The following is a 27,900-nucleotide window of genomic DNA, read 5'->3' as shown; positions in this document are numbered from 1 at the left end:
CTGTAAATATTATTAGAAAAACACATTGCTTGAACTAGTGCAAACGGCAAATTGAAAGGTATTGGAAAATGAAATGAAGAGAGCTCAAACTATATCTATTGGCTTATAATAAGAGTGAATTTTTAATTGGAAAACGACTACCTTTTCTCGATTCAAAGCCGTTAGAATTCAGTGGGGCATTTGCTCATCCTTTCCTTTTCAACGTTTATGAGGAAAGTTTATTATGTCCGGATGTTTTCTCGCTTGATCCGTTTAACATTAAACTAGGTGGTTATTTTATTTTTGAAGGAAAATTGCTTTTATTGGCTAACTGAGCGAAATAAATATCAGCGAAAAGAAGAGGCTAATGTTTTAGTTATAACGGGTTGTATTTACATGGTAAAACATTCAATTTACCTGAAAAAGTAATTGCTGTTTTACTCTCCAGTATTCATCACGAGATTGAAAATTCTATGTTAAGCACAACCATTCAAACTTACATCCCACACGATTGGAAATGCCCGTGAAGGTCCACGCCATCCCTTCATACATAATGACTAATGAGTGTATTTAGGCTCCCGAGAACCCTTAATATATACTGTTTTGCTGGAATGGTTATGGCGAGTCCTTGAAAAAAGCGTTGGCTAAGTAGGTGAAAAATGGGCTTTAAAGATATCGAGTACGTTAGCCAATCCATGGTGAGTCGGCAAGTGTGAGTCGCTAGGAACCCAAAGTGTGTCACGGGGCATATACTAAAAATCAAATACTCCCCCCCTCGGTGGCGAGAGAAAAAAAAAATGGTTGTTAATGAGTGAAGTTAGCTGTCTGGGTGTCCGTGTAACTTTCGAGTTTTTGTAGATTCATTATTAGTATTATATCTTAGAAGAGAACGCAAGAATGCGACTAGAAATTCCTATTTGGGAGTTGATAACTAATAGGCATTTGGAGTTGGACATTTGGCAAATTGAAGGCGACCTTCGATCCATTCATGTGCAATATAATTCGTGATCCACTTCAAGCCCCGGTTTGGGGACTTCTCGGCCAAGAATATTCGCAGCCGCTATTGATTCTCGACGGGCTCTTCACCCGTGCAGTCTCAGAGGACTTTAATGACAAGGATAAGACGCTTCTCGACTCGTCGGTAGGGGTGGTGGCAGTGAGGACACGTGTGCCTGTGATGAATCGCGTCGCGTTTGAGCTTTCCATGATAAGAAACGGACTCGAGTTTGATGGTTCAACTCCCGCCACGATTGGGGTCCTGTTCCAAAAGTAACCGTTCCTCGTTTTGGACAAGATTGGGATCGAGCGGCACATGGGTGGCCCTGATCAAAAGGCCGTTGCTGACATGGCTGCAAGGACTAGTAAGTTGGGGGGAAACAACGATTGGAGATGAAGTGTGATGAAGGAAATAGAGTAATGATCAAGAAGGCCACAGTGGAGGATTTTCGAAGGGAATTCGATGCGTTTCCGTCGAGTTTGGGCTGAAAATATAACTTGATTGTTTTCAACCAATGCCTCGAGCAACTCTGTTCTTGTTAATGTTCGAATGCGAACACGCAATTGTTCAAGAAGCTCAACTTTCTCCATCCCAACACAAATCTCTTCACCAACCTTAATTCGGTTTTGTAGTTTTGATCAATATTATATTTATAGCCACATTCATCTATTTTCGTCTATATTTATATTTCGATTTGAAACAAATGTCGAATTCTAATACAAAATAATAACAAATAATTGGCCACATAAGCCTTACAAACAGTGGCAATTGCATTTTAGCCAACATTTGGTTAATTTTTTGTAAATAGCCATTTCGCCTACGTGGCATGATATTAACTGTTTTTTGTTACTTATTTGCCCTTATTAATTATCATCACTCATTATATTCGGCAGTTTTTTTAAAATTAAAAAAAAAAAAAACTGAATAGGAAAGTAGTTATATAGGAAAGTAGTTATGTAAATTGACTCATTAAAATCGCATTAATTATGACGCTGGTTTTTTTTTAAAATTTGGATTAAACTGAATTGAATAGCAGTTATTGTATTCCCGAAATATTTGGACTTGGTTTGAGAAAATTTTGCGAGCTTATTTACACGTTATCTGATGTTAATTGATTTGACAGCTTATTTACAACACGAATACACTGTAAATAGGCAATTTATTTACAGTGAATATACTGTAAATAAGCTTCAAATTTACACGAATATACTGTAAATATGATTTCTATTTACACGACCATACTGTAAATAGGCTATCCATTTACACAAATAAATAAGCAAGCACTTGCAAATTTCCAATCCCTTTTAATCCCATATGTACAAGAAAAAGAAAAAGAACAAACAAAAAGCCTTGAGCGTCATCGTCCTCGTGAGGCAAAGATCGTCTTCGTCATGTATGGCTCGCTCGAGGTCGGCTTCATCACCACTGCCAACGTCCTCGTCACCTCCGGCGACACCTTCGCTTTCCCGCGCGGCTTCGTTCACTTCCAGAAAAACGCCTGCGATTCTCTGGCCGCTGTGATCGCAGCTTCAACAGCCAGCTTCCGGGGACGGTGTTCATTTCGCTCATGCTTTTTGCTGCCCTGCACGGGTTTCTTCAAGAACAAGGTCAACACCGCCTTGGCTTCTTCTTTCTCAGCCGCCAATAGAGTCGGAGGAACCACTTTCAGGCTGAAAGTTTCGTTTATCTCCGACTCAGCTGTAAAACATAAATAATAATAATACTAACATTCATGAACACCTCATTCAGTTTGCTTAACACACAATGCAGACCCAAAAAAAAAAAAAAATCAAGGCTCACAAAGCCATGGCTTAGAAAAATAGGAGAAACCATAAATCGAAGCCACGAAACTCTTATCCTATTCCATTCCCATGTACATAACAAAAAAAAAAACTCTCTTCTTCTTGATTTCGCTCGTAGAAAACAGGTATTGACCAAAAGAAAATCGCTGAAAGTTTTAGAAAAACAAATGAAATGAGCAGAGACGAAGAAGGAAGAAAGAACCTGGAAGAGCTGAAACATGAAATGCTGACAGCAGTTCCTCTCGGCGTTCCAGATCGGGACGAAAGAGGTTCATCCAGAGACTCGTCTCTCGCGGAGGCCTCCATCGCCGCCGCTTCGTCCACGATCGAGTTCCACAGCGCAGCCTCCTCGGCCTCCCGATCCGTCGCCTCCGAGCGTCCTCAGTCCGCCTCTGAAGGCACGATGTCGCCATGGATCCCGGCCATCCGATGCAGATGTCGGTGAAGACTCCTCTCTGGTTCTGCTCTTTTTTTTTTGGGATTTTCGTTTTGAATTTGTGGTTGAATGAGAGAGAATATTTGTGTATCTTTGGTATTAATTAAGGAAGAGCGTAATCAAGGCCTTGATAACCGCGGTAGTTATTAGCCGAAATATTGATTTAATGCATTTATTTTGTAGGCTGTTTGGGCGGGAACGGTTATGAGGACATTTTGGTATATTTGTTCGTGTAAATAAATTGGGCTGGCCATTTACCCAAAATTAACAGAATGTTGACCATATACAAAACTGTATATTTATAGGAGGCTATTTAGCTATATTACCCAAATAATAAACGTAATCATGGCATCGTAGTCAGTCACTTAGCTCACAAAAATTATGGGTGCACGTTGAAATTAAATAGTCATATATCCAATCGTTTCACGAAGGTACATAGTACATACGCATAGTGAATCAGTAGGTAAGCCGTCACAAATTACTCAATTACAATGCCATGTCGCTTTAGTGCTGATCCACTACTAGACATTAGTATAACACAGGTAATGGCAATATTACTAGGCATGAGAATCTAGGCCATCTCATTTAGTTACATTACACCTACGGATAAACAGTCGAAAAAGCGAAAATGACAAACCGATACGCTACATTTGCAATCCAATATAATCACGTCTCTTTTAGCGATAGGCAAATATGTCCAAAAGTTCATTTTCAAATAAAATGCTATAAAAATTTATATTAATGTTAAAATGTGAGATCTTAGTAGAAAAATAACTTTTTTTTTTATACAGGATAAAAAATAATGTCATTTCCACCCTATTATCTATTATTATTTGGCTCCCAGTGAAAACGACAACAACTCAAACTCTGCCAAATTGACTAATTTCCTAATGATAGATCATGGACCAAAAAAAGTAACACTTTTTTCACACGGATAATTATTAAACTTTTTTTTTTTTCTTTTTAATCTTTTTAACTGCCTGAAGTTTAACAAAATCCTCCAAATTCAATGGAACACCGCAGGCTTCGATTCCCATATAAACCCAGCTTTCTCTTCCATTCCCTAATTATTCACAATCACCATTCCACAACCCAGATCTCTCTCTTTCTCTCTCTTCTCTCTTCCCTCTCTCCAGCCCATTGCTCAGTTTCGAATGATCTCCTTAAATCCATCTTCTGGGTAAAAAGGACTCTCATTCACACAATGGGTGGGTAGAGAAGAAAACAAAAACAGAGATGCACGGCTGAGAAGCGAGAGAGAGAAGCACTGAGCTCGTACGAAGGTACAGCGATGGAGGTTCAGAGGATGAGAGAGCTGTTACTCCTATGGTGTAGAATCCGAAGCAATCGCGTAGCTCTCACGGGTGGGAATCACACCGCAGCCAGGTTTTGTTCCCGCTAGATCAGAAATTCCCAAATTCCTTCAATTTTTCTACTTTCTCCTCTTTATAGAGCAAAAAAAGAAACCTACATTTTCTGTTTGTATCTTTTCTAAAACGATTCCAATCGTCCGAGACTCTTCACTGTCTGACCGGATCAGATCCGAAACCCGCCATGGACCAAAACAAGGTCAAGATCAAGCCATTGCGCGGCCGAACGGGGTTGAGCTCGGAGACCATTGTGATGGTCAAGCTTCCCGATTCGAAGATCCTCCGAGTCGTGTCTCGCTCGGTGTTTATGGCTCTGGTTTTCATAGCCTTCCCTTGCATCGGCCCTCTATCGAAGAAGGGCCTCAGATGCGCCGAAGAGAACAAACCCGGTTTCAGTTTCGACTCCGAGCAGTTTTTCTCGCTCCTCCGCGGCCTAGCCGAAGAGGGTCTCATCCGACAAACCGACAGAGCCGCCATTGTCTTCCCCGGCGGCCTCAAGAACCCTCGCGCCTACGGTCCCCACACCGTGGTTGACCAGTCAACGCCGAGAGACGAGACTTTCGATCTCGTCTACGCCGGGAACTTGGCCCGGGACGCCGAGCTCGCGGGCCGCCTCGCGAAGAAGCCCGGCGGCATCGTCGCGTTCCCGCTCAGGGACGCCGAGCTCGCCGATGCGCCCATCGAGGCAATGTCGAAGGAATACAAGATCGTGTATCTCCGCCGGTACTCGACCAAGACGACCATCGTGGCCATGAAGAGGATCGGAGGAGAAGAACCGGCGGCGAAAGGACGGTCCGAGCGCAGGCTTCTCGTCCACAGCGCGCCCGAGGAGGCGTTGGAGGGGATCGAAGAGCCTCTGCTCGAGCCGCCGAGGCAAGGCTCGACGAGGGAGATCAAGTTTCTCCCGGAGCTTCTGGGCGAGGGCTCGCTCGGGGGGTTCGGGCGGAGGGTGTTCGTCAACGCGGGCCCCGCGGAGGAGGAGCAGAGGAGGGACGTGGCGCGGTGGTTCGAGGACGAGTACCCGAAGATGAGCGAGGATTTCGAGGTGTATGACGTGGCGGGAGAGGTGTCGGCGTCGGATTGGGTGGCGAGGAACGTGAGGGAGGAAGATTTCGTGGTGATGAAGGCGGAGGCGGAGGCGGTGGAGGAGATGGTGGGCCGCGGGACGATCCGGCTCGTCGACGAGCTGTTCTTGGAGTGCAACAATGAGTGGTGGAGAGTTGGGAAGAATAGGAAGATCAAGAGGGCTTATTGGGAGTGCTTGGCCTTGTACGGGAGGGTCAAGGATCAAGGAGTTGCCGTACACCAGTGGTGGGGTTGACCGTTGACTAAAATTTAAAAAAATTAAAACCTTTATGTTAATGTGGGTGTTTGGTTTGATTGTGGAACTCTAAGTGTGATTTATTACTTCTTTGTTGTCATATGTGAAATGTGTGTTGTTTTTCAAAAGACTCTACTTGTTGTATTGTATGCCCTCTTTCTTTTTCTATGGCTCCGTTTACTTTGGAATTGAATAAGAGATCATTTGTGTTATTGGACCCACCCCATTTTTTTTTTAATTTCTTTAATCATGTCTAATGCTTAGTTTACAGTTAAAAGGTCACTTGATTGAGACGCTGCACTTATTTGATTGATTTCGTCGATGGTATTGTTAAAGAGAATTAGCAAAGGTAGTTAGAGGAGGACCAATGGGATCACAAGAATCATTCAATAGGATCAGAAACTACAAATACCGTTTAAAAAAAAACTATAATTACATTTGCTTTTTAGCTATGAATAACTGATGAGCTATAAATAAAATTTAAATATTTTTAGAACGACTAAATTCTAGATTCTATATCGCCCCTTTTCTTCTGGTTGTCTGGTTCAAAACATATACATACATCACCGGAACCGTGTGACCTTGCCCGAGCATTGGGCTCACCAACCATTTGAACCTAAAAAAAGCAATTAATAAAATATATTGGAGCAATTGGAAGGCTACAAGTAGGATTGAAACAATTTTTATTTTCTAATTTAGGTGGTTCTATTTAAGAACATCTCTATCTACAATCCTCTTCCCTTTTCTAACCCAACGCAACTCATAGTCTACCAGATCTCACTTCTTACATTTTGACTGTCTTACTTCTTAGGTTGATAGATACAAAAGGGATAACTTATTCTCTCATCACGCAACACACGAGATAATTTAATTTATAAGCTTGATTTTGCATACTTCCTTTTGCGCTCCTCTTCAAATTGTACTAAATCTTTGTAATTCGCGCCCGACAATCCTACTTTCTTGAAGATGAAATTGAGATTAGAGATTAAGGACGTGCCTGATGTATGTTATATGACTCGGGGGTACGGTTGTGTTCCATAGCCCATGCTGTACACATTATCTGAAAAGAAAGTTTGAGATATTAAAGACTTGAATCTCATTACTCAAATGATTCAAGGTCAATCATCAATGATAGAGCTGAATAGCTTACCTGGATTAGCTGCGGCCCTTGCTTTCATCTCCGCATCAGCAAGCTCGGCACGGAGTTTTTCCATTTCAGCAGCCATTGAAACCATTTTTTCCTCCATTACCTTGCGATATTCAAGGTTATGGGCACGTGTTTTATTCTCCCGCTGAATCGCAGCCCTGTACATTTAAGTATAAAACGGTACTGATTAACCACATAAAACTAGTGTATTTCTTCATTCTGCAATTCCGTTGCACAATTATATCAGGCTACTTAGGAAGTTACCCCTGTGTTTCATCTAGTTCCATCTATAACGAAAAATATCAAGCGAACCCTGGAATCTAGATGTAATGCTATTTAAAACTCGGTGTTTGTAACAGCATGACTGAGTGTGCTTTTACAAATTTCATGAATCAAACATTGAAGAAACACATTCCATATCCACTTCTATTCATTAAGGATCCCCGACAGGACGTCATAGTTTAACTAAGCATTTCCACAATCAAGAGTTAAAATAAAAAACCGAACTTGAATACAAAACAAGTTAGGTGCATGAATAACCATCAATCTAGACCAGTGCGAATAGCATCAACCATCTAAAAAGAAAGCGTTCAACTCATCGATGGATGAATTAAAGTCACAGCTATGCAACCTAAACTAGCATTAGCTGACTGAAATCGAACAATCTATGGTACATAAGGCAAGATACAGAAGACAAGAATTTGAGAATTGAGACGAAACTTGAAAATTTGGAAACACATGACTGTGTTTTTTTGTATAGATGTCATGAATCAAATGTTGAAGAAACACATTCCATATCCACTTTTATTCATCAAACACATTCCATGATTTGATTAAGCATTTCAAATCAAGAAGTTAAAATAAAAACTGAACTTGAAGTACAAAAAAAAAGGATCAATCTAGACCAGCGCATATAGCATGAAGCCATGAACCAATGAAAAGCAAGCATTTAACTCATAAAAATGAATCGAAGTCAAAGTTAAGAAACCTAAACTAGTATTCGCTTCACCAAAGACAAGAATTTGAGACGAAATTTCCTAACTAAGCATCGTTAACCAAGCTTAATTTCGAAGATCAAAGAGTAGAGAAATCACCTTCCTCTCTGAAACTCCCGGCGAACGCTTTCGATTTCAGCCTTGACGTCGTCGACCTGCTTCAAACCCTCGCGAGCGCCGGCGAGGTCCCCCTCGGCCTCCTTGAGCTCCTTCGCGAGATCATCGCGCGACGCGGCGAGCTTTCGGCCGTCGCTGCGAACGCGGTCGACGTCGAGGCCGGCGGATTCGGCGAGGCGGGCGTCGGCGTCGGCCTTGAGGGAGCGCTCGTAGGCGTCGCGCAATCGGGCGTCGCAGTGGGCCTTGGCGTCGGCGGCGGCGGTGGCGACGGCGCGGAGCTCTAGCTGGGCGTCGGCGAGGTCCTGCTTGAGGGCCACGTGGGTGGCGGCGAGGCGCTGGTTCTCCAGGACCAGGGTGCGGATCTCGCCGTGCTGGATCGCCGCGCGGTCGTGGAGACTGGTGGAGGAGGGTTGTGCGGCGGAGATACGGTGGCGGAGGCGTGAATCGGCGGCGGAGTCTTTTGGCGTTGGATGGTGGGGGTGGTGGTATCGTCCGGCCATGCGTATCGTCCCCAAACTCGCCGCTGTACCTTTCCTATATTTGAATATTTTGTTTTAACTTTCTTTTCCTTCCTTCTCTAGTTTATTATCGCCACCAAAACACATGATGAGATGACAAAAATGTCCCGAATTACTCTCTACCTATAGTTTGTTTAATGGCCACCCCTTAATGAAGACGGACTTGTTAGTTGTTACTTGTTACCAAGAGAGAGATAACCAAGCACAATAAATCATATAGTTTTTGTTATGGGTCGTTTTTCCCATCGAGGAAAAAAAAACGACACCCGAACTAGAAAAAATAATATATAAAGCTATATGCTCAAATCCAAAAAACCAACACATCTTCCTCTTCATCGTGGTCAATAAAGAGGCCTACGCCGGCTCAAGGGGCCGGCTAGAAGGACTTACCCATGCCTTGTCCAATAGACCGGCCAAGAAGACTGGCCTATCCTCCTCGTTGTGACCCGGCCAAAAGGGTCGGTCCACGCCTTGCCCAAAGTGCAGGCCAAGAGGATTGGCACCCTCCAATTCATCATAGGTCGGCTTGGAAGGTTGACCCTCCTCTTCTCTATAGGGTCGATCTGGAAGACCAACCCAAGCCTTGTCCATGTGGCTATGAAGGAGCGTCGACCGTCATTGTTCTTAGAGGATTGACCTACCATTTCACAATGCGGACATGCTTCTCAAGGAAGATTCACCTCCCCTAACCATCTCAAGGCTTTTATATATACCTTATTCCATCTGAGCTATAAAGGTGAGTTCGCTCACTAAAACTTTATTCTTCTCTCTATCTTAAGAGACGAGATGAGACCCCTCACTTCACATTCAGCAACCGGAATAATGTTTAGCGTCGGAGCGTGCATCGAAGGAAACCCCTATATACCCTCTTATCTCATTTTCCCTTCTTTTTTTAGGTTACAGGGAGTGGAAAACCTCTTTTCGACGAGAGGAGAACGACGAGTTAGAGGATTGTACTACCATTCGGCTCACGTGTGGTCATATAGCTTGCCCTTGATTGAACAATGTGTGGTTCTAAGTGTTTGATCCGTTTTTTGACAGTTGTTAAAAAAATCATAGTATATATGTGGTACCGTGTCCATAATCCCGTTTCATTTTACACAATGTGCGAGTGTTAAAATATTGAACTTGGCGGAGATATATTGTTTTTTTTAATGTAAGTTGGTGAGCGGCCAACTTTTATACTTGACAGAATTGTAATTACATATTTGCAAGAATCTTAGAGTTGTTTAGCTTGTCAGTCGAGTTTCAGGTTTCGGTTTCTAAGGTTATATCGGACTAAGATATTTTGTTCTAATTTTCATAGATGTGTTCCCAATTATTTGGATCCACATCATTTACACCATGGTAATGAGGTTTTTCTTCCTTATGGTTATAGTTGCCCTCAGCCTCCGAGCTAGAGAGGTTTGCTAGGAGGACTAATATGAAGAAAAATGATTCTAACTGGGGCTTCACCGTCCATATTTAACCGGAGCAGGTCTATGAACCTCTACAACCATTATGCGTGGAGAGTTGATTATCATATGAGAAATTGCCTCAACTACCACCATTCGATAAGTTTTTTTTTCATATTTTTCACCAAAAGTTTAATTTGGTCAAAAATACTAGTAAACCACTTGTACAAATACAATTTTACTCTCAACATGATGTCAACAATTGACATCTCTATGTCAACAATTAACATCTATTATTGACATCTGTGAGTTTTGAGTTATCTGTTTGTTGACATAGATGTCAACAATCGACATCTATTGTTGACATCAATGTCAATAATTGACATCAATTGTTGACATCAATTATTGATGGTAAAATTGTATTTGTACAAGTGTTTTAGTAGTATTTTTGGCCAAATTAAAATTTTGGTGAAAAATTGAATTTTTTTTTATAAATTAGACAATTTCTCTTATCATATTTGTGAAGTCCACGCTCTTTGTGAGTGTTGACTAGGGATGGCAATTCGGGTTACATGTCGTGTTCGTGCCGTGTCTTATTCGTTTTCATGTATTTTTTGACAGACCCAGACACGACCCATTTATTAATCGTGTCTCAATGGACCATGTAACCCACGAACCCACTTAAGCCCACATACCCATTTAGACCACTAAACCCATTTGAACACGCAAATCGGTTTAGGCCCTTAGACATGTTTACTTCAAAATATTGAAATTCTCTAAATCAAATTAAATAACAAATTAGTCAGAATAAATAATTAATAAAAATACTCAATATAATCAACTAAGCCACCAACATAATATTTTTACTACAAAAGAGAAGTTCAAACACAATCCATTGGGTCATTATGGGTCTTTATCGTGTTTACCCATTAACAACTCATTTAATATTCGTGACTAATTGGGTCCCAATGGGTTGCCGTGTTCGTGTCGTGTTCACCCGTTATTTAATCGTGTTCGACACGGATGGACCCAGATCCATTTTAGGTCGACCCAAACTCATTTACACCGTGTCGTAACCGTGTACGGCCATAAATTGCCATCCCTAGTGTTGACCCATAGCACGCTGAGGATTATGCATTATGTGAGCTAATAATGAGAGTATCAATAAAAATAAGAATAAAATAATTTTAGGGGCGCAGTGACGGAGCCAATATAGGTCCAACAGGGGCTTAAAAAAATAATTTTTTTTTCATTTTAAAAAAAATTACATTTTTTTCCCTTGAAAATTTATACTTTTGGCCCAATTTTTATAAATTTTTTACAATCAAGCCCCCTGAATTTTTTTTCTTCTTCAAATTAGCCCCTCTTATGGACTTTTCTGGCTCCGTCACCGCAGGGGGCGTCGTTGCTAATTCGCCTTTATTTATTCATATTTTTTTTTTTTGGAAGGGAAGTTATTTATTCATACTTGCTAAGCTGAGAGCATTACAAAATCCAATAGCCAGACATTACCCGCCAATTGACGCCCAAAAATGTCCAGCACAGTCTCTCACCAAATATCCATGTTACGCTCTCACATCCTCAACAGAAGGTCTCTCTCTCTCTCTCTCTCTCTCTCTATCTCTCTCTCTCTCTATATATATATATATATTAACGGTATCGATTTCCAGGTTCGATGACTTAACGCTCGGAATCGTCGAGTCAGTAATGGCTTCAAAGGACGCGAGCTGCTCGTCCGAAGTCCGATCGAGATTGAGAGACTTTGTAAGGTCAGAAGGAATGTCAATTTTGCGCGAGGGAGCCCAGAAGCCTGTCGACCAGAAGCTTCTGGACCTCGAATTTCTCGTCCGAACTTTTGCTCTTTTAGGCGATTTTCAGGTAAATCATATCCAGATCGATGATCGATGCGACGTAGTTTTCGGATTAGGAATAGCTAAATTATCGTGAGTAATCGATGATGGAAATTGAACTATCAGGCCTGCACAGCACTGTTCACTGATTCGTGTTGGCTGGCGATTTTGCAGAGTTGCTTGGCTATGAGATACGAGGCCTTGAGCTTAAGAGAATTTAAGTCTGCGAGTCACCAGTGGCTCGAGGTTTCCCATGTGGAATGGTTAAAATTCGCCGAGCAATCGCTGGATTATGGTTTTTACTCCATTTCAATAAAGGTGTGTGTACACGCTTGTCATGATTGCGTTTTTTTAGAACTTATAAACATGCTCTATTCTAAAAACTAGCCCAGGCATTGTTCTAATTGAGAGACTAGTGTTAGTTCAGTTTCAACACCGAACTGTTTGGCTTGGCTGATATTGGATTGAGATTCATCATCTGGATACTAAGAACAAAGCAAATGGGATTGCTTTTTGATCTTTCTAAGTTTATACAAAATCTGTGTCGTCTAACATTTCCTTTTGCAGGCCTGTGATAATGCACTCTTGTGCATTCAAAATAAATCTAAAACAAATGAAGCGGCTGAACTATTTGACAATCCAGGAATCATCGAAAATATAAAGAAACTCAAGGAGTGTGCGATGGAATCAGCTGCCACTTATTCGGGTATTAGTTCTTCAAACCTTAATTTTTACTCATTCGTGTCAAGGATATGATGATGAAGAAGCCTACTTTACATAAGTTTTCAGGTCAGCAAAACTTGATGCATCATAAAGTCCTTAATAATGGCAAACTAAAGCTTACAGAAATTTATTGTATAGGCTTCGAGATAGATAAGAATATTGAATTTGAGGATTGAGCTGGAAATTGATCATTTCGTCTAGAATTTTGACATATTATTGTTAAGAGTAGATGGAACCTGTTTGTAATTTCCAATTTATGTTGTAGGAGGTTCATGCTTCTTATGTTGATCGGATGGTTTACTGAATTTTGGGATCGATAAATTTGGATATTAAAATAACTATTTTTTTTAAAACGAGATATTAAAATAACTAGATAGGTGGTTAAGACATTTGACTTCATGTTTCCTCTTCCTTACTATTTCAGAGAACGGCCATGTGAATTCATGCTAGTTCTTTCCCAGAAATGGTTCAATTTTGATCTATGTTTTTAGTATTTTCTAGGTCCCTAGTGGCAAACTGACCGTAATGCTTATGTTAAAGTCGATCATCTCCTGCTGAAAATCTTTGAGATTGATCGTTTTTGTCAATACTACGCCAGATCCAAGTGACAAAGAAAACCCAAAAATGAGAATCCGTCATGTTTTTCTAGCTTTGTTTGAATTGAGAAAAATAAGAGAGAAAATTTTGATTTTCATCACTTCCAAACATAACAAAGAATTTTGATTTTCCCATGCATTTTCCTTACCATATTCATTTTCCTCCACATTTTCCGGGTTCCAAGCGGACCCTACGTACTTGGGAAAAACCATATGATTTTCTGTTCATATAAGAATTCATGGCAATGCTACAACCCAGGCATGGTTATTCGAATGCATATCTCAATTCGGTTACAAATATTCTGTGATTTTTCAATGTTCCTTCCTTTTCTTCTTAAACTGAGAGCTAAATATCATTGGCGAATCGTACTTATATATCAGTTCAGGAGCAGACAGCGAGGTACACAAAGAGCAAACCGATCGACAGAACTGAAGTGCGTTCTTCTGTATGTAATAGGAAAGGAGCTGTAGCAAGTACTCTGTTCAGAAACGGAATCCGAAAAAGAAACCTACGGAATTTGTATGAAAGTCAAAGATTGTTAAGAAAGACTGACGAACCAGATGTCCGAGAAACTTGAGGACCGGCTAGTTTTATTTGCTATAAAAATCAGATTACCAAACTTTTTAGGCAGCACAGGCTAGCTTTTGATCTGTACTTTTTCTCTTTGGCTGTCATTTGAAGGGTGACATCTGAAGGACAAGTCCAGTTGCATTAGTTTGGTAATCCATTTCTGAAATTACAATCCGGAATATAAGCCTTTTAAAAAGTAAGCAACTCCATTAAAACTTTCCTCTATGTGCAATTTGGATTTACTTTTCCTTGAGGAACATATCGGTTGTGGTTGATAATTACGTATTATGATGACCTGCATTTTTTAGAGCAAGATTAAATTATACTGCATTTGATTGTTCAATAAGTTACCTCGCAATAATAACTGCATATCTACGAGTGTCTCACTGAGGAAGTGAAGATCAAGAATGTTGAATTGGGTTAGTCTTAAGGCATTCATTGGCCATTTTGTATAACAAGCTTTGACTCGTTAACCCAATTGACATTGTTTTTCGCAGATGCTACATTAGGTCCCCCATATCCCAATGACTAATTTCAAGCATAGTGGTCAACATTATCGGACATGCGTAGAGGTAGAACTCGTTATTCATTGCTTATGATTGTGACTAAAAGGTTTGTATATTTGTTATATCACAAATGATGATCATATATTCATATGTAGTCTAACGTATAAGCTGCGTGTTATTGAGGTGACTTAACCCTTTGAATTTGGTCTGTACAAATGATAAACAAGATTTCTTATTATGAACAACTTTGCTTAATATTTGCAGATGCTTGTGAAAAATTGATAGGTTAGATTTACAGAAGTACAACTATTGATGGAAATGCCGACGTAAGTTTTAGAGAAATTTGAAATTCAACTGAAATATTAGCATAAGGTTTATAAAACATAGTTTCACTTAAATTTATTTACAAATCAATAAAGAAACGAGATTTGTAACATAATAGCCATTAAGTGATCTTTTAAAAATAATAGCCAAGCTTTATATTAAGCAATTTGCCAAAATTAAATTAGTTTCCAAGAATACCATTTTCTCAAATCCACTTCTTCTTCTCCAACCAGAATGTGAATAGATTTCCAACTTTCATTAAAACACAATCTCTCTCTCTCTCTCTCTCTAAAATCAAATCAAGCCTCACACACCAAACGGAGCAACAATCGCAGCCGCAATCTCTGTCGTTTCAGTGATTGAGAAGATTTCCAGCTTCAGACTCTTCTCCGCCATTGGTACAATCCACCACAATCGACATAATCCAAAAAAACTTGTCCTTGTACTGAGACTGCTCTTCTTCTTCCTCCACCGTGCCATCGCAATCGGAGACCGAAAAATCGAGTTCGTACACTGAAATCTGAAAAACCATGATGATGTTACAGAGAAGCTCCTCCTTTGGCTCACCTGCGCCGGCGCTCAACCTCAGATCTCCTCTGCCGCGGAGGACGAGGAGCATTGAGGATTCAACCTTCCACCCAGTTCCTCAATATAATAGTTGGGTTACAATTTTAAAAGAGGGGTCTAATTTATGATATATAGTTAGTCCATCCTAAAGAAATTTCATAGAGTGACTTAATTACAAGTATTTTTATTTTTATTTTTATTTTTTATAAAATTATACAGTATTTTAGTGGATAGGTTAATATTTATTTCAAAAGAATTACGTTTTTCAAAGAATCTTTTTCATTGGAAAATAAATAATTAATGATTTCCGCAATTTTGGTTTTTCGTCTTTTTTTTTAAATCTTTGCCCTTTAGGTAACCAATACTTGAGGCCAACGATTTTCTGTCGGTATATCTCCGATTTTGTGGCATTTCAATGGTATTTATAGTCGCATAATCTTTTTATCAACTAGCCAATTGACATGATCTCTCATCAACTATAATTAACCTGCTAGTGGATTTCAAATTTTTTTTTTAATTTACTCGCAATAAATCTTTTTATCAAACACGTACATACGCTTGATGTATTTGTTGTTCTGTTTTACATGTTGCCTCAAAAAAGACTTGAAGTACTTGACAAGGAAACGCTTCTGTTTGATACTTTTGAGAACCATTTCTGGTGCAATAAAATCTTCTTCCATCTCTAGCCAGTAAATTACTTCATAAGTTTTCTATTTTTTTTTATACGTGTTGGGATGATGATACCCTTGGGGATAAGCTAAGAATCTCTCTGAAGTTAAAATTGAGCATCGCAGCGACAAAATCTACCGTGGTCCCTTGTTGGCCTTATCTTATAAATATAGATTAATCTTTATGGCTTCATTCCAAAAGTTTATTTTTTATTTTGTTTGTATTGGGCTGATTATGAGGACTTTTAAGCATTGGAAATCCAACACCTCTCTGTTGAAGCAATTGAATTTGAGGTCAGTACTATCCACTTTTATACTCAAACCTAGAGAAGTTCGTCAAACATTGCTTCTAAAACGTTCACCGCTTAGTTTGGATTTTGAGAAAACCATATGCACATCTCAAGAATCGAATCTTCCATATCACCAATGTGCAATTAATGTTTCGCATCGGAGCTCGTATGTTTATTTTAATATAAATTTGTTTTCCCTCTAACATGGTGAAAGATGTCTGTTTTTCTCTATTTAATTAATCCCATTAAAATATATCAGTAAAAACAAAGGTTCTCACTATCTAGAGCGTAGAAGGTTTCCCGTTTTCCTAGGGCTTAGGGGTTTGAAACTTGAAACTGAAAACAGATATTTGAAGTTTAAAAAAAAAAAAAAAAAAAAAAAAAAAATTGAAATACGCTTTATTTTATTTTATTTTATTTTTGTCGTAACGCACTTAAAAAATCAACGCGTAACTTCCTTGCTTGGTTTTCTAATCTCTTTTCCTCCGTCTTCCTCTACCTTTTTTTTTTTCATTTTCTTTTCTTTTGAATACCTTTCCAATAATAAGTTAATAAGTATGTCATATCTCTTAGAAGAAAGGAAACGCCATTTTTATTCAATTAAACTTGAGCTGAGAGCCTTTTAGTGTCATATTTTTTCCTTTGGAGCTCTATTTTTTCTTTCTTAAAAAGACTCGACAAAATATATTGGAATAAAAACAAAAAACTTGCTTAAATTACTATGAAAGCTTAAAGAAAAATTCAAGACTCCTTAATGATGATGTAAAAATGATTTACAATCATAATAACAAGAAGAACTGTGGGTAACATTTTTCAGATAACGTGTACAAAAAATAAAACTAACGTGTTCCTCATGTAGATTGCATTTGTGGAAGACTTTTTTTGACCATATCTACGCCTATAGAAAATAAATTATTTTTCTGATTTGAATTTAAATCTAAATAATAGAACTAAAACACACGGATCAAAGGTCCATTGGTACAAAAATCAGATCTAAATTTGAATTATTTAAACATAAACCAAAAAAAAAAAAAATCAATTTGAGATAGGGTCGACCAATGTCAATTTGCAAGACTGAGACATGCTCATAGTTGTGCAGATGAAGACGACTTTGAGCATCGGACAACAACTACGCGCGAATAGTCACGAATTTCGTGACAAACTTGGAGAAAACCGATGAAAATATGGAAATGATAGAATACCTCCCCTAAGTTGAGAGTAAACCTGGCTTGGCGGGACCTCCCGCTCCTCCCGGTCCCGCCAAGCCCCGGACTCCCGTTAGTTGGCCAAACGGGAGTCCCGTCCCGTTACCTACCGGGACGGTAGGGACTGTGCCTAACGGGAATTCGGACCCCGTTAGGCTTAAAAAAAAAGAAAAAAATGAAAAAAGAAGGACTGAACTGAAAAGATTTTTAAGAATTGGGTTGAAATGAAAAAATGAAAATAGTTAAAGAATTAGATGAAAGGACTTAATTTAAAAGATTTAGAAGTAAATGGGTGGAAAATATGAATATAGAAGAATGTGAAATTAAAAATGGGCCTCCTAAAAAACCTCACCGACCCCTAAAAAGGTGCGACGGCGAGGAAAAAGAGCACCCCTTTCCTCGTTAAATGTTTGAAAATGTATCCCGGACAAGGGCCGGGATATCCCTTTGTTATACACGATACTTTAACCATTTATATTTACGTTTGCAAAATCAACTTCAAAATCGTCTAGAATATCGAAGCACATGAATGTTTCTTGTGCTCGATTTCGATGTTGAATCCAATCTTTTCCGCACGTCAATGCTTCGACCATCTCCGGTTTCAGGCTGCATCTTCTATCGTCGATGATCCGGCCCGCGCTGCTAAAAGCCGCCTCAGAGGACACAGTTGAAACTGGGATGGTGAGGATGTCTTGTGCCATAGATGACAAGATCGGAAACCTCCTCGCATTCTGCCTCCACCAAACCAAGAGGTCGATGGCTTCGTCGTCCGACCTGACCCAATCGTTCCTATCGTACTCTTGGATCTCCGGATGGGACCGTGCGTCGGTTGCGCTTGACCTCGTCTGACTTGCCCCAGCTTCTTGTTGTTGAGGAGACGGGCTGTAAGCGGGCGCGTTGACGAAGACATTCATGTATTGGTGTCTTCTCAGATATTGCGTCTGTGATTGAGAAGATTGCGCTCGGTATTGCGGTAGAAGTTTCGCCTCGTAAACCTTGAAAAGATAAAAAAAAGCTTGCACGATCCTCGGAAGATCAAGTGCAACGTAATCTTGGTCCACAAAATGGTTTTTTATGTATTTCAAATTTTTTTTTAAACCTCCAATTTTACATCGGACGTCTAGAATGGCTCCAAAACCGTATAGTAATGGAACCTTTCCAGCCCCCCAATATTTTAAAAACTTTGCTGTCATTGCTTGAATAGAATCTTGAAAAATAGTTTCGTTTTTATATTTATCAAGATGCACAGCTATTGCGGTCATAGTATGAAGACCGAGAAAAGAAGTGAGAGTGTAAACAGCAGAAAGATAACAAGTTTCTTTATAAAAAATGTCCAGAAAAGAAACAAATGATTCAGCCATCCTAATATCCAAATCAGATATAGCGTTTTCGCCATATACGCTGTTAATGTAAGAAACAATAACATCGACGTAACGCTCGGATAATAAGTTGGTCAGCATAAGAAAGGTTGAATTCCACCTAATTTTGTTATCTAGGTGAAAGGTGCGTTCTTGAAGGCCGTTTAGTCTAAGCCGTCTCTTAAGCTCATCTACTCTAGAGGTTGAACTATTTATCCAACTTATGTAATTCCTAATCTTGTTTATCGAAGGGTCGTAACTAGCGGCTCCGGCTTGAACTATGAGGTTGATGATGTGGGTAGCACAACGTTGATGTATAAGGGTTTCGTCTGCGTTAAGTTTTTGGTTCAACTCCCTAATCATGGCGTTGTTGCTAGTGGCATTATCTAAGGTCACAGATATAACCCTATTGTTCAAACCCCACTCAGCTAAAACACTAACTATGATATCTAAGATGTTCTCACCAGTGTGAGAACCTTCTATCCTCCTAAACGCTATGATACGTTTGTTCAGGTTCCAATCGTCGTCTATGTTATGGACTACAACGCTCATAAAGTCCATCTTAGATTGACCGGTCCATATATCTGATGTTAAGGCTACGCTATATCTACCAGAGGATATTGAGTCTTTCATTTGTTCCTTTTCTCCTAAAAACCATTTTAGGATATCGGATCTCAAGGCTTTCCTAGACATTATTTGTACGTTTGGAATAAGAGAACTAATGAATCTAACAAAGCCTTGAAATTCGATATGACTAAAAGATTGATCGGTTGATACAAAATATTCAACTAAATCACGTCTAAATGTTAAAGGATCGATGTTACTTACTTGGGTTGTAGAGGCTCCAGATTGTGTCCCCCCTGGCAGTGTCTGTGATGACTCCACAATAGCGACGTCCCAACTCTAGTGTTATGAGCGCTAAAGATTTTGCCACAAATGTGACATTTTCCGGCTTTTTCACCGTTGGCAATCACCTCTTCAAAGAACGTCCAGACAACAGACCTCGCTCGACGTCGTGGTGCTTGTGATTGTTGAGGTGCTTGTTGTTGTTGTTCCGGTGGTTGTTGTTGTTGTTGAGGTGGTTGTTGTTGTTGTTGTTCTTGTCGGGCACGTCGTTGTCGTCTTTGTCGGGTATCCTCTTGTTGCTCACGTTGTCGAGGTCGTGAAACTTGAGTTCGAGGCTGAGGTGGTGGTGGTGGGACGTCTTCTTCTTCATCTTCCTCCTCCTCGTCATCATGTTGTTCATTTGGATCTTGGGTTTCGTCGTCGTCTTCTTCTTCATTTGGATTTTGGGATTCACGATAATGTTGCTCGAACACTTGAAACTCTTGAAAAGCGACTTCGGATGGCGGTATTTGTGCTTGATATGCTTGCTCGGGATCCATTTGAGGATAATATGGCATTTGTGTGTTTGGAATTTCGGTGAAATCCGAGTGGTGGAAAGTAGGAGCAACATAATTTGGATCAAATGAGTATTGAGTGTTGGGGTCGGGGGCGTTTTGAGACAAGTGCAACCAATTTTCTTCAAAACGGTGCATTCTTTCACCTCGGGAAGCTCTTCCCCTTCGACCCCCTCGGTTGTGGGATGAAGATGCCATGATAAAATATAAGCGTATGAGACTAAAAACGAGAGAAATTGAGAGAATTCGAGATTGAAATTGAGAGAGAGTTGAGAGAAATTGAGAGAATTCGAGATGATGTGAGAGAGAGTTGTGAGAAAAATGAATGAATTAGGGGGGTATTTATAGATTTTTGAGATAAGTGGGTAAAAAATAGAATTTTTTTTTCACCCGAGCCCCCAACGGCTATATTTCCAACGGCCATATCCTCAACGACTCTATTTTTTCGGCCGTTGGATCTTTGATCCAACGGCCGAGATCAAAAGGCAACGGCCATATTGGCTAGCGGGACTAACGGGACTCCCGTTTCCCGTTAAGCACAGTAACGGGAGCGGGAGTCCCGTCCGTTGCCAGTAACGGGAGTCCCGCTCCCGTTACTGTGCCTAACGGTAGCGGGGATTCCGTCCCGTCCCGCTACCGTTAGGCCAGGTTTAGTTGAGAGCCTTCCTTTTGTGTTACTAAAAATCAAAGCCTCGGCCTCTGGAGGTCACAACGCCACTGGATTTTTTAAAATCCGAATTTTTAAGAAACACACTCTAGGATTTTTAAAGTGACCTTCTTTCATTTGGAATGATATTTCATACTAATATTTCTTTTCATTTTTGTACATTTTTGTTCCCTTGCTCAAGTGCAATGTAGGCCTAATCTTAAGTATGTAATCAGAGAACTAGGTCACTTCATATCTTAGGATTGCAAAATAGTTAAGGTTACTATTTGTCTTTTAAAATATCCAAATTTTTTATACGTATTAATTATACAAAATTTAAATACCTAAATGAACCTTCTTTATTAAGAAAAAAGTAGTAAACAAAAATAAAATAAATTGAAAGTGATTTTGTTGGTAGTTTTTGTTTATGGTTTCAATTAATATTTTGTTTTTGAATCTCTCTCTCTCTCTCAACATTCGCTCTTCTTCTTCTTCAAACAAAATCGCTCATGAGATCTTAAAAAGATTAACAATCTTGGGTGATATTAACCAGTATAAACCATTATAAAGGACCATGTCTTTGTTCTTGAGCGGTTTTAGTTTTAGTGTTTTAGTTTTTTGTTCTTAATCTCCCTTCTTGGTCATTTTTTTTTAATAAAAAACTTGTGGTAACTATTTGGCTCATTATAAAACTCATATTTTTCGTATGTGTTTAATCAATATTAACTGATATAAATTAAAGAGAATATGGAAGATTTTTAAAAATCTGATTTTTATTTTTGTTTGTTTCTTGATTTTTTTTTTTTGGAATTTTGAATGAATCTTAAGTTACATTTTTTTTATTCTTTTTACAATTTCATATTTTTATTTTATTGCTTTTTATATTTTATACTTACTAAGTAAAGAAAGAAGAATAAGTATATGCCATTATAATAATTTTACATGTAGTTTATGACTATTTTGTAATATAAACAAAACATTGTTTTTTCTTTAAATCTTATATTTAACTAGCTCTATAGGTAGAGTGCCCATATACCATTCATATATATTATTTTATAACAAAAATATCCCTCATATATTTGAAATAATGGACTAATTGATTAACTGATTTGAATATTATCAGGGAAAATGAGGTAAAACCCAGTTTTAAATATTAGAATTTAAAAAATATAAAGAAAACCTTTTTGAAATTCTTAAAATATTTGTTTTAATACCTTGGACGATTTTACTTATATTAATACTAATTTTTTAATTTAATATTTTATTTTTAATTTACATTTATTTAAATATTTTACATTTTGTAACACTCAAAGAATTGAAAGCAATAATATAAACACCAGTAACAATTCACAAAAGTTTGTGTGTCTGTAGACTGACTTATAGGCCTACTGTCATATTCTTTGTTATTTGACATTTTAAATTATTATTTTTTAAAGAAAGGAATAGTGTGACTTGGTTAAGAAAATAATGCAGGACTAAAATAAAATGAAACGAAGATTTTTAAATTAAGCAATATACAAGGGATAGAAGGTGCAATCGCGTAGAGTGGCTTATCTCTTACAGAAATCTGATATATATAAAGAAAATTCTTTTTATATTAGTGGATATATAGTATGGTAGTTAAACGATGAATAACAAATCCTAATCATATATACTTGAAGTAACAATTCCAACCTACTCCAATGCTAATTCTATTCATACTCTAAAAAATAATTATGAAGAATTTTGGATACAAGTTAAATTATGAATATTTAATTTTTGTGACATATTTGTTACTAAATATAGTTTTTCAGGATCCTGCATTCTCATAAAAGTGAAAAAAATATTGCTAATAAATAATGAGACCAAACCTTTTATTTAATCATACTTTTTGGAATAATCCCTAAGAAATAAATACACAGCCACAAAACTTTATATGACAGTAGTAGACTTTGTCAAAAACTTTGATATTTGACTTTTTAAGAAAGGAATAGTGTGACTTGGTTTATAAGACAGAAAAAATGAAGGGGAGATTTGTAAATTACGTAATATATAGGAAATCAGCTATTTTCCTCGGTACAGAAGATTAGAAGCTTGGAATCACGTGAAGTGCATTGAATGCAAGACAGAGTGGGAATTAGGTCTTGGGGTTAAACAATCGGATTGTCTTAGTCCCAATCAACCCTCGAAATGGGTTTCTCTTATTTTTGTAACCCTTAAACCTATGTCTCATGTCGGATCTCATAAACTGGTTCACATTAATTTCTTCTCGGTTTGTCGTAATAATATAATATGTATAAGATACAGTGGAGGATGGAGAAGTGAAAAGTTTTCCGATTTAACAATATTCTTTTGTGACACTGCACATGAGTGTTTATTTTTATGAAACCACCCTTTTGTTTCCAATCTATTATTTGTGCAGAGGCTTACGGTATTTCAAACTAACCAGTGACTTACTGAAACCTTTTCATTTATGATCACTACTTTTTAAAAGATATTGATGATATTAATAAATTTAGCTTGCTCACCGCTATCTAGCTCAAAAACCCTAAACAGTCTTGTGCTTGTGGCCATGTACACGTGGCAGCTACACGTATACTATATGTTTCGCTTATTACATGCCAAGCTGAGACCCTTTTACATTCCGATAGAAGGCATTGACTAGTGGATGAGTTTATATGTTAAGATAATATATATATATATATATATATATATATATATATATGTTTAAATTAAGAAGTTACTAGGGTGGCGAAGAAATAATATAAATCTTTTTAGTTAGTTCTACACTCATGATCGTTCAGTATTTCATTTTTTTTTATGTTCAATTGATCATCTAGACAGAGAAAAATAAGTGTATGTGCCCACAAGCACAAGACTGTTTAGGGTTTCTGAGCTAGCTAGCGGCGGCCACAATTGATCATCTTGACACAATATCATCGGAATCTTTCGTATTTATTTTCCCTTTGTTTTGGCTAAGTTTTCTTCCCCTCAAAATTTAAAGTTTAAATGAAAGGCAAATGAATGCAATTAGTAATAGGAGGACGTATTTTGATTGAAAAGACATATATATATATATATATATATATATATATATATATATAATTACACTATTAAAAAAAAACAAAAAAAGTTAAAAATTAAAAAAACCGATCAGAATGTATATACCCTCATATCCAAGCTCTTACAGAATGCTAAAATTAAGTCATGTGGGGGATGCGAGTTTAATAATGGCTAATGAAAATCTGAATCTTCACCTAATCAATTGTAAACACGTTGATGGAATAAAAATATCATGTAAATCACGCACATATATTGCTGTTAACACGAGGCATCGAAGTTGTCATGTGTTCTTTAAATCATGCATGGTAACAAAACCATATGTATACGTGACATTCAAAGTAAAAAAAAAAATCTATGTGTACGTGATATTCAAAATAAACATGTAGAAATCGGTGCATGAGCTAGACAGCCTTGACCAACCTATATAATAGTAATGTAGATATATATTGGTGTTTGTGCGTCAATCGAAAGATGTCTGTTCCATTGAACCAAAAAAGAAAAAAAAAGTCTATGTGATGTCCGTGTATGAGAGAGAGAGAGAGAGAGAGAGAGAGAGAGAGAGAGAGAGAGAGAAATGTATGTTTCAAAGTGAATGTCAGCCAAACAAACATTCACGTTGAACTTGAACCCATCTCTCTCGGAGAGGCTTGGTCCGGTTTCGGCTTTCGCTACTCTTTCATATATTATATGTTTGTATTACCAAACCCTAAACCTAGCTCATTAATGACTGTCTCCACAATTTAATGCTGTCTCGTTTCTCTAATTAAAATATATTTAACATTCCATTTGAGATAATATATACAATTAATATTGAGACCCTGCTATTTTCCTTGATCTCTTACTCTCATATACAGCGCAAAAACACTCCCCGTAATATTTTAAACCGTCTCTCTATTTAACTGTATAATTAAATAATAATCATGTGTGTGCAATTGTACAATATGTGTACACTCTTATAAAATTAGGGTCAAAGGAGAACGTGGAAACTACACAACTGCATGGTATTGCCAACCTATACGCGCAACAACGGTGGTCAACCGTACCGTTGTTTTCTTAAAAACCATCTATTTTAATAAACTACTCGCAAATGACCTAATTACCCCCCTTTAAATTATAATTAGATCACTTGTATACATCACATGGCCACGAGAAGCGTAAATATATAATTGTTGCTTATACACTTGGGAAGAATATTTGGCCTTTAATATTTATTCAATTATTAATTGGTAAGTCTATATAGGCTATATTAATATAGTTGTTGAAGATGTCACTATTTTAATAAGCGAGGCATGTGCAACCATTCCATCAGTGAATTATGTGGCACATTTGCACCCCTAACACTAACCAATTCTAATATAAATATCCGTGCGATCTAGTTCACATCCCCGTCAACTGCTCTAAAAAAAAGCTTGTTTTAATTAGCAACTACAAAAAAGCAGATTCACTAGAGCGACTAGAACTAGTTTTGCTTTTCCAAATATCCTCTCTTTCTAGTAGTACTATTTCTACCTACATATACTATAAACCCAAAAAAAAAAAAAAAATTCTCGTTCTTCATCTTCTTCTTTATTACTTCAAAAAAATACGATCGATACGGTGAAACTATGGGCGGTTCATCACCATGCGCGTCGTGCAAATTGTTGAGGCGCCGCTGCGCCAAGGACTGTATCTTCGCCCCTTATTTCCCGTCCGACGACCCTCACAAGTTTGCAATTGTTCACAAAGTCTTTGGTGCTAGCAATGTCAGCAAAATGTTGCAGGTACTTAATCTCTCTCTCTCTCTCTCTCTCAGGATCCCACGTCGAGTAGATGAAATACCTAGACAAAGTTTATATCACTCTCTCTTGGGGCTAATTTCTCTCCTTTCTAGGGTTACTACTAATAACTTCTAGGGATATATATTTGGCATGAGCATAGTTTATGAATAAAATATATGTGACATATATATCAGGAGCTCCCAATTCACCAGAGAAGAGACGCGGTGAGCAGTTTGGTGTACGAGGCGAACGCGAGAGTGAGAGACCCTGTCTATGGCTGCGTCGGAGCCATCTCGTTCCTTCAGACCCAAGTCTCTCAGCTCCAAATGCAACTCGCGGTCGCCCAGACAGAGATCCTCTACATCCAGATGCACCAAGACCCCGCTGCTTCCTTGCTGCACCACCCTCTCGATCATCACCATCAAGATCAAGATCAAGATCAAGATCACAAACCACCCATTCTCATCGGCAACAATAACAATAATAATATTAGTACCGGAAATAATAGTAACACTAGTAATAGCTTCTCTACCATCCCACACTACCTCGCCTTTGCAGCTAATTCTAATAATATTTCTTCCGCAAGCCATGTAATGCAAGACCCTCTCCAAAGAGAGTCTCTTTGGACTTAGATTATATTTCCATTATCTAATTATCTTTAATGAAAATCCTCTCTCTCTCTCTCTCTCTCTCTCTCTCTCTCTCTCTCTCTCTCTCTCTCTCTTTGGTTTTGGGTGATGACCATTTAGAATAGACGTAATTATGAAATAGAAAAAATGGTTATTAGTATCTGGGTTTATTGATAAAAAAGAAGTCCTGATATCTGAATTATATTTTGCTGGATTAGGTTTAAATACATAATATATATTTGAAATTTTGGGGTCCAACCTAATTGGGTACCCTAGGCACAGGCCTTATTCGCCTATACCAAGGGCCGGCACTGAGTCGACCTCTTGGGAGAGGTGTGGCGGAGTGAAAAAAAATAACATCAAAAGCCAATTTTTCATTGCTTGTTATAGACGTCACGCTTGATAAGAAAAAGTCTTCAAGTATATATGTGATTCGCTTCAATTAGCTTATATTTGACTTGATTGGTTTTTTTTTATTTTTTTATTTTTATTTTTTTATTTTCCGCTATGTATATTACAATAAGACCGTGATTTGGGAAAAAAAAAAGTTATAATGACGGTGACTTGTACAAGCTACAAGTTATATTTATTTTTTTCTGGACAGCAAAGGCAAACCAATATATACTATTAACTGTCTTCGAATTAACCAAAAAAAAAATGATAATCAATAAATATACTTTTGTATATGACCATTGATTAATTCTGGTCTATCACTCAACCTAGAAAAATGAAGGGACTACCAACAAGGTCTGGACGCAGAGAGTTATTTAACCTAATTCATGTGAGCTGTGATGTATGAATGTTCAAAGAAGACAGACAATATTTAATTTTAATACTGATTAAAATCCCTAATTAGATGAGAGAAGGAAAAGCATGTCCGTTTCGTGTTTTATGTTTTTGGGCACGTGTGTGAGAGTAACAATACCAATATATATTCCGTAGCAGACACACACATCTTTTTTCCTGGAATTGGTTATATTTGGGTTAAATGCCAATTAAAGTCAAATTTGAAGGTGTGTGACACATTTGATCTCTAACGTGTTCACAACTAGCTATGGCTCGTGCATATATAATTGATATATGTAAGTGGACCTTGACGAATAGCGACATTCTCGAAATAAATATTGCGATATATATATATATATATATATATATATATATATATATATATATATATATATATATATATATATATATATATATATTGAAAATCGGATCTCTAGATAATCAAAATATTAAAATGACAAACAAATATGAGCGTGAGATCAAATTCAATTGTCACGTTAGTTGAAACGTCGTGTCCTACTCAAATTCGTCTCGAGGAACATATTTGTGGACTAGTCGCTATCTCAAGTACGTTTTTTTTTTTAATTCAATTTTTTTTTACACCCCATCAATTTCATTGTGAAGTTTGTGCGTGTGTATTATATATATGAACACGCACGCACATACATACTTTACCCAAGCATTATGTTAGCGCAAGATAGTGATAAAATTGCGATTGCAACTTCTAAAAAAAAAACAACCAAATTTGGGTAGAAACTAAAGATGTAGTTATTTGAGCACTTGATCAATTAATTTATTAATTAAGTATGTTCCGATTCCTAATATGGATCCATTCGAACCATGACTTGTTTTTTCTTAAATCAGTCTCTGTTGGGAGTATCGACAGTACTTTCCCAATGTGAAAGG

At 37.9% G+C, this 27,900-nt stretch overlaps 4 protein-coding genes across 9 annotated transcripts; 3 read left to right on the top strand and 1 right to left on the bottom strand.

Annotated features, from left to right (window-relative positions):
- Nucleotides 1-4,208: 4,208 nt before the first annotated feature.
- LOC149381661 (uncharacterized) lies at nt 4,209-6,135 on the top strand. Its single transcript, XM_089601998.1, has one exon. The coding sequence runs from the start codon at nt 4,769-4,771 to the stop codon at nt 5,903-5,905; it is 1,137 nt and encodes a 378-aa protein (XP_089458124.1). The 5' UTR covers nt 4,209-4,768; the 3' UTR covers nt 5,906-6,135.
- A 123-nt stretch (nt 6,136-6,258) lies between these two features.
- Nucleotides 6,259-8,757, bottom strand: LOC149381660 (protein FLC EXPRESSOR). Of its 2 annotated transcripts, none has more exons than XM_089629878.1 (4): nt 8,147-8,757; nt 7,056-7,210; nt 6,903-6,965; nt 6,259-6,521 (listed from the first exon to the last, which is right to left on the bottom strand). In XM_089629878.1, exons 1-3 carry the CDS (start codon nt 8,662-8,664, stop codon nt 6,913-6,915), a joined length of 726 nt encoding a protein of 241 aa, XP_089486004.1. In that variant the 5' UTR covers nt 8,665-8,757; the 3' UTR covers nt 6,259-6,521; nt 6,903-6,912. The 2 variants fall into 2 exon arrangements, with proteins under 2 accessions (XP_089486004.1, XP_089486005.1); XM_089629879.1 differs by having other exon boundaries at nt 6,259-6,512; nt 6,904-6,965.
- A 2,773-nt stretch (nt 8,758-11,530) lies between these two features.
- Nucleotides 11,531-14,595, top strand: LOC149381659 (protein DOUBLE-STRAND BREAK FORMATION). Of its 5 annotated transcripts, none has more exons than XM_089629943.1 (6): nt 11,531-11,667; nt 11,747-11,954; nt 12,053-12,244; nt 12,494-12,632; nt 13,627-14,235; nt 14,314-14,595. In XM_089629943.1, exons 1-5 carry the CDS (start codon nt 11,609-11,611, stop codon nt 13,821-13,823), a joined length of 795 nt encoding a protein of 264 aa, XP_089486069.1. In that variant the 5' UTR covers nt 11,531-11,608; the 3' UTR covers nt 13,824-14,235; nt 14,314-14,595. The 5 variants fall into 5 exon arrangements, with proteins under 5 accessions (XP_089486069.1, XP_089486071.1, XP_089486070.1 ...); XM_089629945.1 differs by having other exon boundaries at nt 12,101-12,244; nt 14,314-14,594; XM_089629944.1 differs by having other exon boundaries at nt 13,627-14,012; nt 14,314-14,594.
- A 10,633-nt stretch (nt 14,596-25,228) lies between these two features.
- Nucleotides 25,229-26,287, top strand: ASL5 (Lateral organ boundaries (LOB) domain family protein). The gene is made up of 2 exons (XM_089630672.1): nt 25,229-25,582; nt 25,774-26,287. Exons 1-2 carry the CDS (start codon nt 25,427-25,429, stop codon nt 26,209-26,211), a joined length of 594 nt encoding a protein of 197 aa, XP_089486798.1. The 5' UTR covers nt 25,229-25,426; the 3' UTR covers nt 26,212-26,287.
- Nucleotides 26,288-27,900: the final 1,613 nt, after the last annotated feature.

Source organism: Urtica dioica, chromosome 11 (genome assembly GCF_054948205.1).
Source record: "Urtica dioica subsp. dioica isolate 48M chromosome 11, U.dioica_male_clone48M_v1_H2, whole genome shotgun sequence".
NCBI classification, from domain to species: domain Eukaryota; kingdom Viridiplantae; phylum Streptophyta; class Magnoliopsida; order Rosales; family Urticaceae; genus Urtica; species Urtica dioica.
Note: the sequence above shows the minus strand (reverse complement) of the source record. Positions and strands in the feature narration are given on the sequence as shown.

What these genes read in the sequence shown, in the direction of transcription:
- LOC149381659 (XM_089629943.1), top strand. Translation starts at nt 11,609, where the DNA reads ATGTCCAGCACAGTCTCTCACCAAATATCCATGTTACGCTCTCACATC. An exon ending in CTCTTTTAGGCGATTTTCAG is followed by an intron (nt 11,955 to 12,052) that starts GTAAATCATATC and finishes TTGAACTATCAG; the next exon opens with GCCTGCACAGCACTGTTCAC. An exon ending in ATCAGCTGCCACTTATTCGG is followed by an intron (nt 12,633 to 13,626) that starts GTATTAGTTCTT and finishes CTTATATATCAG; the next exon opens with TTCAGGAGCAGACAGCGAGG.
- LOC149381661 (XM_089601998.1), top strand. Translation starts at nt 4,769, where the DNA reads ATGGACCAAAACAAGGTCAAGATCAAGCCATTGCGCGGCCGAACGGGG.
- LOC149381660 (XM_089629878.1), bottom strand. Translation starts at nt 8,664, where the DNA reads ATGGCCGGACGATACCACCACCCCCACCATCCAACGCCAAAAGACTCC. An exon ending in CGGGAGTTTCAGAGAGGAAG is followed by an intron (nt 7,211 to 8,146) that starts GTGATTTCTCTA and finishes TTAAATGTACAG; the next exon opens with GGCTGCGATTCAGCGGGAGA. An exon ending in AAGGGCCGCAGCTAATCCAG is followed by an intron (nt 6,966 to 7,055) that starts GTAAGCTATTCA and finishes CTTTCTTTTCAG; the next exon opens with ATAATGTGTACAGCATGGGC.
- ASL5 (XM_089630672.1), top strand. Translation starts at nt 25,427, where the DNA reads ATGGGCGGTTCATCACCATGCGCGTCGTGCAAATTGTTGAGGCGCCGC. An exon ending in ATGTCAGCAAAATGTTGCAG is followed by an intron (nt 25,583 to 25,773) that starts GTACTTAATCTC and finishes CATATATATCAG; the next exon opens with GAGCTCCCAATTCACCAGAG.